We start from the raw sequence: 11,388 nt of genomic DNA on the forward strand, positions 1-11,388 counted from the left end.
TGATAGCTTTTTCTACAAGCTGCATAGTGCGCATGGCCCTCCTCTCATACAGGAAACACTCATGAAGCACCTCCCCTCTTTGCAAACTTTGCCAAAAGGCATCCAACAGCACAAAGGTGGCCATCCTCATCTATAAGTGACAGGCACAGTGGATCCTCATCTATAAGTGACAGGCACAGTGGGTGAAGGGATCAACGGTTAGGGAAGAATCCTCAGGTTAAGGGACAATCCTGAACGAGGAATCAGAGAGAAAGACCGGGAATCATCGCAACAGACAGAGAGAAAGACCGGCTTTCTGCATATGCATTAACATCAAGAAGTTGCAACAGGGGAGGTAGATAGGGTGGCTGCCTTGGAGGAGCAGCGCGAAGGATCCGCCCCATTGCAGCGCAGCTCTTTGAGGGGGGAGGGGGGCGACCTTTTTGGTTGTGAATCCACGGTGCCACATGGATCAACGGAGAGCTGTCAATCCCTTGATCTGCCCGTGTCACTTATAGTCGAGTGGTGGCCACAGACAAATAAGACAAAATAGCAACAGGTACAACTCTATCACGAAGATCGGCAATAAACAAACTCTTGCAAATAGCAGAAAACACAATACCAGTAAAGTGAACAATAAAATGACTAGCATCCAAAATCATAACAAGCTACAAAAGTCAAAGCAGGGTGAGTGAGAGGCCTTGGCAAACCTCATTTAATCCATGGTCTGCATGGACTCAATCCTAATTATCTTATCAAGAAGACCTAATAGAACTGAGTTGGATGTTGATTACTATCGTTGCCTGCGCCTTGACTCTTTGACATCCCCCAAACCAGACAGAGTTGGTAGGGAAGACCCACCTCGGGTTAATTCGTAACTGCCATAACCATACCGAGAGCCGACATTTGTGAGTGGATAAGCCCCCCCAGAATATGCGCTGCTCGAATATGGTAAAGCAGAGGATCCATAGGTCGGGCCTGCATCCCTAGTATCCTGGCCCTTGAATAAGTTACTTCGTAGACGGCTAAGAATTTGAAAAAGCGCATCATAGACAACATTCTGGTCACCCATAATCTGTGCCAGCAGAAAAAAAAATAGTTAAAAGCCCAAACATCACCATTGTAAACCAGATTTTCATGAAAACAGACCAGCCATACCTGGACAAGTTCATCGTCCTCCTCTGCACATTTAGAAGGCTCGTCCTTTGGTGAGATGCGGATGTTAGCTTTTGTCACCCTCCTCATTTCTGTAACAATGCTGCCACCTTTGCCTAGTAAACAGCCAATTTGGTTGGATGGTACAAGTAAACGCACTACAAACGAATGGTTATCTCTTTCCTTATCCATTTGCAGCTCGACTAGCCGTTGATAAACCCCAAGAGCTGCTTGAATAGCCTGTGAGGGGCTCTCACCAAACTGCCAGCCAAGGTAGCAAGTGAGCTCCTACGTTCATAAGACAGAAAATAAAGGCGCAAACATGTCAACCACTCACCTCAGCTGAAGATATCCTCACAATCCGTTCATCGCAATCAGGAACCTCCTCTTCAACCTTAATTTTTGCTCCAGTTTCTTCCCTCATCTTTTTGATCACACTACCAGCCTTTCCTATAATGCTCCCAATTCTAGAATTAGGACACAAAATTCTAACGGTAAATTGCTCCTCAGAAGCTCCATCTGCAAGGGCATACCCGCCTGAGGCACTAATTGCAGGTCCCTCAGACAAGCCAGAGCTTAAAGACCGTATGCCAGCATCTCCATACATCCCACCATATGCAGGGAAGGAATACCCAAGACCTCCCGCCGATGATGGCCCATAGAACGATCCAGTCGGCGCCAGATAGCCACTTGAGGGATACAAAACGCTACCAGCCGCAAGCATTGGAGCCATCCCAGGACCTTGTGCCATGTATCCGCCTCCTTGCGAGTGCTCCCCAGTGACATTCTCATGCAGACGGGTAGAGATGGCAAAAAGGGCCCGCCTCACAGTAGGTTCGTCACCCACAACCTGCATGGTAGCAGCCATACATGAGGCAGGTAAAGATAAGCAGCCGACGACTATAAAGCACACTCTTTCATCATGGCTACAACAAAACAGGTTCATCTGCCACGACTCATGTTGCACATTACATATATTCAAACTACTACAAACGAGGTACATGAGCAGTCATACCTGAACGAGCTCATCAGTCTCAGATGCACAGGTAGGGAGCTGTTCCTTTGGAAGTATTCTTATCTGGGCACCTATGTCCTTTCTCATTTGCTCAATAATCTTTCCTCCCTTGCCCAGTATGCAGCCAATATGATTCTTGGGAACAAGAAGTCTAACCACGATGTGCGCAGATTCCTCGTCATCATCATTGAACGGCTCGGTGATTCTAGCATACACCTTGAAAAGAGCTTCCTGCGCAGCACAAACATATTGGCTGCCCTGCCCGAATTGGTCGGAGGCAGAGCTGATAAGGACGATGCGCTCCTCAGATCCGGGAACAAGATCTTCCACTTTAATTTTGGATTTGCATTCCTGGCGCAGCGTTTTGATTATGGAGCCCCCTTTGCCAATAAGGCTTCCAACTTTTTCTCCAGGACAGAGCAGGCGATACTCTGTTTCTTCAGGAAGAGGGGAAGATGGCTCTTCGTTTCTGTTTGACCTCTTCTTCTGCTTGCCATTGCGCTCCACGCCATCGTCTCCTTGGTGCAACCGCTTGCCTGCAGACCCATATTCCATGTGCGTGAGCGGTAGCCAAGAACCCACAACTGTCTAAACCCTAGTAGTATGCCAGTATTTTGACGTTGCGGGTTCAAACTCGACACCAAAAGCTCCAAGGATACCCTCTTCGGAGATGGGTGGGATTTGAACTCACACTCCGAGTATTCAGATCTTGATGAGTTTTAGAGTCCCGTCCCGCCTGGTGCTTGGGAAGGTTCAAAGCGCTGGGCTAGAAGGCACATCAAGGGGCTGCAGTTAGTTCTGCAAAACTGTGCCGCAAACCCAATTCTTATAGAGCACAAGCTTACGCGACCCGCCTCCAGCGGGTCTCGTTCGCTCTTACAGACAGGCCAATCCTTTAAGTTTCTCAAACTCACTCGTGTGAGTGTGTGTATGTAGTTATGTGCGTGTATATATATAGATGTGTGTCACCCATTGACACTTGCTGGTTTATTATAGTGGGCTCTTTCATGATGGTGTGTGTGTGCGTCATCATGTGGTGTGTGTATGGGTATTGAAGGAGAGAGAGAGAGAGAGAGAGAGAGAGAGATGATGCTTCTATGCAACATATCAAAACATGAAGCAAGGTAAGTTTGTTGTCGGTTGACGTAGATAGGAAAGGCCGGGTTAGCACATGCATGGCTAAAGTGTGCCGCATCATCAAACAATGCTTATATGGCCGAACTAAAGCCACGATGAGTTGGAGGCAAGTTTATAAGCGTGACGGGGGGTGGATTACTTGGCAAGTATTGTGGTGGTAGGATGGGAAAATCAGTGTCGCATGTCTCGTCATGCCATATTTAGACGTGATATGTACCTACATAAGGATTCAAAAATACCTTTCAAGTGGCGGATGCTACTCAATTACCAACAATCCTGCACGTATTGCACTGCTTAATTATTGTTTTATTCACTTCATTTTCTGTCTGTACTTTGTACGTCCTTGACCACCTCTGCCTACTTCTTTCAGATTTTGCCTGGCAGCACCATCGTTCCTGTCAATCTTTGTCACATGTTTATCCTTTTGGTCCTCCACCTACGATTGTGCCATCCCTTTTGCCACTGTCATTGCCGATATCCACCGTAGTAGCACTTCCTTCTGATCCTCTATAATTATAGCACTTTGAAATCAATAAAATTATAGCACTTTAAAATCAATGAGTCTTCTTTCTAATCTTGAGTCTTCCATTTTATGCATGAAATTTTTTATTTTTGAAATGCTCATTTGAGCTTGATTTGAATTAACTCAAGATAATACATTTAAACCTTAGCATATCCTTTGCATACGGACATCCAGCATATGCAAAAAAGTCGATTCGATGGGCACAAAGCCCCTCGAGAGATTTGATACCATTAACCCTAAAGGTACCCTCTCCTCTCTCCTCTCCCCCCAAAAGCCCCACCCCACAAAAACCCACCACACACACACAAACACATATTCACTATGTAACACACTCACCCACTCACATGTGCACATATCCGAACTTGCTTCCCCCACATTTTTAGCCACGACTTAGACCTACACACTTTGCTCTCCTAGCCACAATTGTGGGATCTCCATTACACTTCTCATCACCAAGATCTTTAAGCATCAAGAATTACTTATTAGCCCCACACATTGTATCTTTGGTCATATTTGACCTCCTAGGACGATAATAAATCTCTCTCTCTCTCTCTCTCTCTCTCTCTCTCTCTCTCTCTCTCTCTCTCTCTCTCTCTCTCTCTCTCTCACACACACACACACACACACACACACACACACACACAAAAGTGTCATAAAAACATAAAAATCTTAGGAAGCAGTCACCATGAATGCAATCCAATTGGAGGATAATTTAATGATTGCAGGAGAAAGAGTGTCTGCCGAGCCGAGTCCGGCAGCTCGCAAGCGTCAGGGCATGAGCCAATGAAGATAAAGCCAATCGTGAAAGAGCAAACGATATCTGAGATGACTTTGGCAGATCTCACCAAGGCCATCCAAGAAAGCCTTAGGGGTAATCGTGCTCCACAAAACACTCATATGTATCCAAGAAGGGAGCAAGAATGGTGCTCAATTTGCTTGGGCCCACATACTACGAGTGAATGCCCTACTTTCAGAGTAAAGTTTAACGGGACTTGTAACGCGTGTGGTAGGTATGGCCATCAAGCGAAGGATTGCCTAATCCTTAAACACATCATGGAAAATAGACCTCCTATAGCTTGGGCAGACTCACCTCGAGTTCCTGCATTGATGCCTACCCCACCCATGGAGCAACAGTTGCCATTACAGCACATGGTCCCTAGAACCCAAAATGTGGTCCAAACCACACCGTTGCCACCTCCAGTGCTAGGACCGCAACCCCCTCATCCAAGAGTTACACCTATGAACCAAATAGGTTGCGAGTCATCTAGTACTTATGTAGATTGTGAAGAGGACATAGACTCTAGTATCACCTATGGAGTCGACATGCTTGAGGAGTGTCCCATGTACTATATGGAAGACCATTGGGGAAAAATCAAACCGGTATATCAAGCTACTACGCTAGCAGCAAGAGGCCAAAACATTAATAGTTTTGCCAGGAGACCACCTCTTTAGGGCTACGAATGTGGTGGACCACATCGAGTAGCTGAGTGCCCCATTAGAATGCAAAAGAATGCTGCACTAATGCAAACAAGTCAAGGGAGTGCATTGGCAATGCCAATACTCACTTGTAATCGTTGTGGCATAGATCATTTGATCGCACAGTGTCCTAACAATCCAAACGCACCGAAAATCACACCATTGAACTTAATAGAGACTGTTGATGGGACACCACCAACTATAAACATAGTACCAGTAAACGCACTCACACGATCGATGCTCCAAAAACAAAATTATATTCTTGAGGAAAGAGACACGGCATCAATTGCCCAATCTCAGAAAAAGAAGAAAACACAAAGAAAGAGATCGCAAAAAGCAGCGAAGTCAGACCCCAGCTCAAAGACCAACATAGGGACTGGTGATGACCCCGTATATATGAACGACGCTGAAGAAGATTCTGATTCAGGTGAAACCATGGAGACCAAAACGACCACTAACATAGAAACCAACAAGGAAGATCTTCATGAGCCACAATGGCCAGGATCCAAAAAGAAGATAGGAACTTACCCAAACCCTACAGAGGATATTGAGCGAGTCAAGCAATTAAGGAGTTTGGTAGAAGATACCCAAAGGGATCTAGAACCAGCACCTAGGAAGATCCAGATTACAGACACCGTGTTCCCTACACAACAACAACCTCACCAAGTCCATAGACCCTTGGACATACCTAGTGTCATCCAAGAAGAAAGTGACTTAAAGTCATGGGAAAGTGGGCGTACTCACTTCTTGATGGAAAGAATTTTTACAGAGGGACTACGTGATCCTATCGAAAAAATGGAGATCCCATCTTCCCCACGTCAAGGGACTCAAGGCCAAAAGGTGCCGTTAAACATTGCGAAATTGATGGATTTCATGTCTTCAGAAGTTAGAACCACCATCATGTCCAAACTATATAAAGACCCTAAGCTAGTCTCAGCTCTTCGACCCTTCCTCAATGGAGAACTAAAGTTTGGGCTACCACAATTTGCACAGATGGATGGAGCTGCGGAGATGCCAATAGAGGAGGAACACATAGATCCACAACCCAACCTAGATGAGAACCTTGTTATAGAAATACCTGTTAACAAGTTAGGGCAATACTTTGAAGGTGATGAATCTAATGCTACTGTACCAATCACTACTAAAGGATTAACTGTAAAGGGGGTCCTTGACGGTGGTGCGGGAGTCAGCATGGTGACAAAGAGTTGTTGGGAGTCTATGGGGAGACCTCACCTTGAAGCCACAAGCGTAGTGGTAAAAATGGCTAATGGATCTATTGTTACGCCTATTGGAATGCTAAAGGATCTCAGGATCAAGGTCTTGGGACACAAGGTAAGGCAGACTTTCATTGTTATGGATTTTTCCAAGCATCCTATGTCATTTGAGATGATCTTAGGGCGTCCATTCATGAGGGAAGCAAAAATGGTGCATGACTGGTCCAAAAACCACGTCTACTTACAGTTCCAAGACTCTGTCATTCGAGTTGATCTTTTAAGTGGTCGAACGCATCCTCTAGGAAATAAATTCATCATTGATAATCGATCAGACACAACAATTCACTCAGCTCCATTACAGTATTGTTACACGTGTAACGAAGACACGGATATTAGGGAGAACTCTCCTTATATGGATATCCTACCCGGAATGGCTGAGTCAGACAATGTCGATTGGGTACACCTAGCGGCAACTATAGATACATGGGGATCTAGAGGAACAACCTGGGTAACACCAGATGGGGAAGAGATACCACACATTGCACCAATAAACATGTTAGGTGTAGCGCGTGTAACATCCGATGATAAGAAAGAGGCACACCTACCTGAGAGTGAAACTGATGATTCCTCAAAGTCTTCAGGCCAATACACATCAGAAACGGAATCTCAGGGAGAAATGGATTCAGAACCTGAGGAAACATCAAGTGAACCAAGTATAGAAACTAAACACTCAAGGCCTAGTACGACCATCTATGGTAATTTATATGAGAGTGAAGAAGATACAAGCGAAGACCTATCAGGCGAGTCGAGTTCAAACATTTACCAAAATCAAAACCTTAACAAGAAACAAAGGTCATATAAGAAACGACGATATCGAGCAAATGTGAGAGCTAGTATAAACAAGGAAAGATCTACTGCAGAATGGCTTAGCTATCTAGGGGCATGTGATGCTCATCGAAAGGTAGTAGACAATTGGGGTGAACATCTCCAGAGTGTCATGTGGTGAAGCCCGCGACCCATTGACCTCGCTCAATTGGAGGTTACAGAGCCGAAATTGAGTCGAACTATAAGAAGACGTCAAAACCGAGAGTTAGCACAACAACAAAAGGAGGCAGAACTAAAAGAAAGGTCTCTGTCAGGACAAGAGCCTGCTGACTTACATACGGCTCCTGAACATTTTAAATCTTATACCACGGGGGAGCGAAAGGTTGTGTATGCCAAAGCCCAATGAATACCTACCAATGGAAGCAGTGGAGTCTATGATGGTCCAGCGGTAGTTAAAGAGATAGAATTAGCAGAACCAGGTGAGGAGTCTAAACGAGTCTTTATTACTCAAGACCTTACCGAAACTGAAGAGGCTGTACTTAAGGAGCTCCTCAAGGAATACAAGGATATCTTTGCTTGGACATATCATGACATGAAGGGTGTTCCACCTTCTGTGGTGCAACATACAATTCCCATGATCAACATTGCTAAACCCGTCCAGCAACGACCCTATCCAATGAATCCTAAGTACGCCAAAATTGTACAAGAGGAGATTGAAAAACTTATCCAATGTGGATTCATATACCCTATTGAGCACTCAGAATGGGTTTCTCCAATAGTCATTGTGCCAAAAAAGAATGGGAAACTAAGAGTGTGCGTGGACCTCAAGAAAGTTAATGCAGCTACCAGGAGAGATCATTATCCCTTGCCATATTCAAAACATGTGCTTGAAAGAGTTGCGGACAAGGAAGCTTATAGCTTTTTAGATGGGTACTCTGGTTACAATCAAATCACAATTGCATTAGAGGACCAAGCTAAAATTGCTTTTATCACACGAGTTTGGAGTGTTTGCATTTCGTGTTATGGCTTTTGGCTTAACAAATGCCCCTGCTACATTCCAACGATTAATAAACACTGTGTTTAAAGAATTTCTAAGGGAGTTTTGTGAAGCTTTCCTAGACGACCTTTGTGTTTATTCTTCTTGGGAGAAGCATTTGTTATATCTACGAAAAATATTTGAAAGGTGCATATTTTATCGCATCTCATTGAACCCTTTCAAATGCCAATTTTGGGTTAAGCATGGAGTCATTCTAGGGCATATAGTGTCCAAGAACGGGATATCCATAGATGAGAGTAAGATTAAAGCCATTGCCGATTTGCCACCACCTACGAACTATAAAGGAGTTCAACGATTTATGGGCCATGTTGGTTATTATCGAAGGTTTATTTTAAACTTTGCCGAGATAGCGCGTCCATTGTACAAGCTTCTTATCGAGTTTCACTGGACGAAAGAATGTCATCATCTTATGAGTTATTAAAGAAGGCCCTAACAAGTGCTCCAATCCTGCGAACACCTGATTGGAATGTACCTTTTCATGTGCATATTGATGCATCAAACTTTGCTATTAGGTGTGTTCTAACTCAACCAGGAGAACATAAATTGGACTACCATATTAGCTTTGCAAGTCGCCAATTAAATGATGCCGAGATGAACTACACTACTACAGAGCGCGAAGGTCTAGCTATGATTTACGCAGTAAAGAAATTTCGCTATTACCTTCTTGCTACCAACTTTGTGTTTTATGTTGATCATCAAGCATTGCTATATTTGGTAAACAAGCAGTGTTCCACAGGTCGAATTACATGATGGTTGTTAATTCTTCTTGAGTTTGACTTCACCGTTGTTGTGAGGCCTGGGAGGAAACATGTCATGGTGGATCATTTATCTCGTATCCCTAATGGCGAAGCTCCTACGGGGGTTGATGATGAATTGCCTGATACTCCTTTGTTCATTGTTGAGACAATGCCTGAATGGAGTGAAAAGATTGTTAACTTCTTAGTTAATGGTTTTCCACCCAAAGAGCTGCGAAAAGATATAGCTCGAAAATTAATCAAGGAATGTGAACCCTATTGCTTACTGGCTGGAACTCTCTATAAGAGAGGAAAAGATGATGTTCTTAGACGCTGTGCCCGCGAGGATGAGTATTTATATATTCTACAAGAGGCACACATGGGCGTAGCTGGTGGTCACTTTTCAGGAAAGTTGACTGCCCGAAAGATCTTACAGTCAAGCTATTGGTGGCCCACTCTGTTTAAGGATGCATCACTTTTTGCAAAGGGATGTGATGAATGCCAACGCTTCAAGAAGCCACAAAGAAGGGATAGGATGCCTCTACATCCCATCAAGGTAACCCAACCGTTTGAAAAGTGGGGCTTAGACTTTGTAGGACCGATTAGTCCGGTTGCACGTAACACGCAATCACGATATATCATTGTGGCTACCGACTATGTAACCAAATGGGCTGAAGCAAAAGCAACACGAAAGGCAGATGCAAAAACAACAGCTAAGTTCCTCTTTGTGAACATTATCACACGTTTTGGATGCCCCTTTGAACTTGTGAGTGACAATGGAACTCATTTTATAAATGAAGTAATAAAAGAACTCACATCAAACTTCATGATATCTCACCACAAGTCTACACCCTATTATCCCCAAGCAAATGGCCAAGCTGAGAGTACCAACAAAACTCTCATCTCCATTTTGACAAAGACAGTTGAGGCTCATCGCACTGATTGGGACCTAAAGCTTACATCAGCTTTATGGGCTTATCGTACTGCGTATAAAGTTGCTATTAATTGCACACCGTTTAAGATGGTGTATGGCCAAGAAGCAGTTATGCCATGGGAGTTTGTCATTCCTAGTCTTCGAGTAGCTTCTCAAGAAGGTTGGGATGGTAACCCCTTAGTGGAGCGATTATATATCCTGGAAAAGCTAGATGAAGAGAGGCAATTAGCTATGCGAAATGCTCTAGTGGAGAAGGATAGGAGAAAGAAGTGGTTTGATAGCCATTTAAAGGATAAAGACATCAAGGTTGGTGATAAAGTTCTTATGTACGGGGTACGTAATGAAAAGAAGAAATTGAAATACGCTGGTAAGGGACCATATCGAGTGTGTGAAATTAGCCCGCAAGGTATCATTCGTCTGGAGACTCTAGATGGAGTTGAAACCATTGGATTCCTTAATGGGAGTAAATTCAAAAGATATTATGATCCTCTAAGCCAGGAAGAGTTGCAAGCCATCCATCAAAAGAAAGCTACCAAGGAACAAGCAGAGCTTAGAAAAATCCAAGCAAGAGTTGAGGCTCGAGAACGACAACAACGTCTTAGACGCCAATGAGAGGCTAACTGGGAATCACGCAAGCATTTTTCGAGGACACAGATGACGACTCATTAGAATCTGAGCCACCCCTACGATACCCAATTGAGCTAAATAGCCCCTATGGGAAAGTACTATACAATGCCTTATTAGATACGGGAGCTAAACACAATTTGTTATCCTATGGAGTTTGGTGTCAATTAGGGAAACGGACCCTATCCCCGAGTACGATGCAAGTCAAGGGCATTAATAAAAAGAAAACTGCTATTCTTGGAGTCCTTCAGACCCCTGTTGTCTATGACAATGGAAGCATAGTGCAGAGGTTTCTAGTCATGCCCGCAGGAGCTATGGAAGGCAATGTAAACCTGGGACGCACGTGGATGTTGGCAACCAAATGCACTATTGATTGGCATACTGGTAGTGTCACAATGCGACCACCGACTCTTACCCCTATCATTCAAGCAAAGTCACCTACGTTGCAAACTCTAGCAAAGTTGAAGGATAGCCAACATTCACAAGCCAAGGTGGTTAACTCGTCTTTGCCGGCTACCCATGAACCTAGCACTTCAACACTTGTAGTTGCAGCAAGCAGTAATATTGCAAGTACTCAACCTGCACGACCTAAGAGTACATATCAATGGGTCCCCAAGGCCTTACTTCCAACTACCTCAACCCTCCCATACATTCCAAGAAAAAATTTCCCTGGAAAACCAAGAGCGCGCTCTAGGAGAGTCAAGACCAAATCACG

At 44.2% G+C, this 11,388-nt stretch overlaps 1 protein-coding gene across 1 annotated transcript; it reads right to left on the minus strand.

The window, feature by feature from the left end:
- Window positions 1-560: 560 nt before the first annotated feature.
- Window positions 561-2,778, minus strand: LOC147465194 (RNA-binding KH domain-containing protein RCF3-like). Its single transcript, XM_086518761.1, has 4 exons — window positions 2,150-2,778; window positions 1,472-1,984; window positions 1,138-1,395; window positions 561-1,054 (listed from the first exon to the last, which is right to left on the minus strand). The coding sequence occupies exons 1-4, from the start codon at window positions 2,702-2,704 to the stop codon at window positions 773-775; spliced, it is 1,608 nt and encodes a 535-aa protein (XP_086374887.1). The 5' UTR covers window positions 2,705-2,778; the 3' UTR covers window positions 561-772.
- Between the last annotated feature and the right edge of the window lie 8,610 nt (window positions 2,779-11,388).

The sequence above is a fragment of the Adiantum capillus-veneris genome, chromosome 1, assembly GCF_014529385.1.
Source record: "Adiantum capillus-veneris isolate H3 chromosome 1, ASM1452938v2, whole genome shotgun sequence".
NCBI classification, from domain to species: domain Eukaryota; kingdom Viridiplantae; phylum Streptophyta; class Polypodiopsida; order Polypodiales; family Pteridaceae; genus Adiantum; species Adiantum capillus-veneris.

Bases quoted from the DNA above. Each gene is read 5' to 3' on its own strand.
- LOC147465194 (XM_086518761.1), bottom strand. From the start codon at position 2,704: ATGGAATATGGGTCTGCAGGCAAGCGGTTGCACCAAGGAGACGATGGC. The intron at 1,396-1,471 runs GTGAGTGGTTGA...CTTGGCTGGCAG, and splicing joins TGAGGATATCTTCAGCTGAG to TTTGGTGAGAGCCCCTCACA. The intron at 1,055-1,137 runs GTATGGCTGGTC...CTGCTGGCACAG, and splicing joins AGGACGATGAACTTGTCCAG to ATTATGGGTGACCAGAATGT.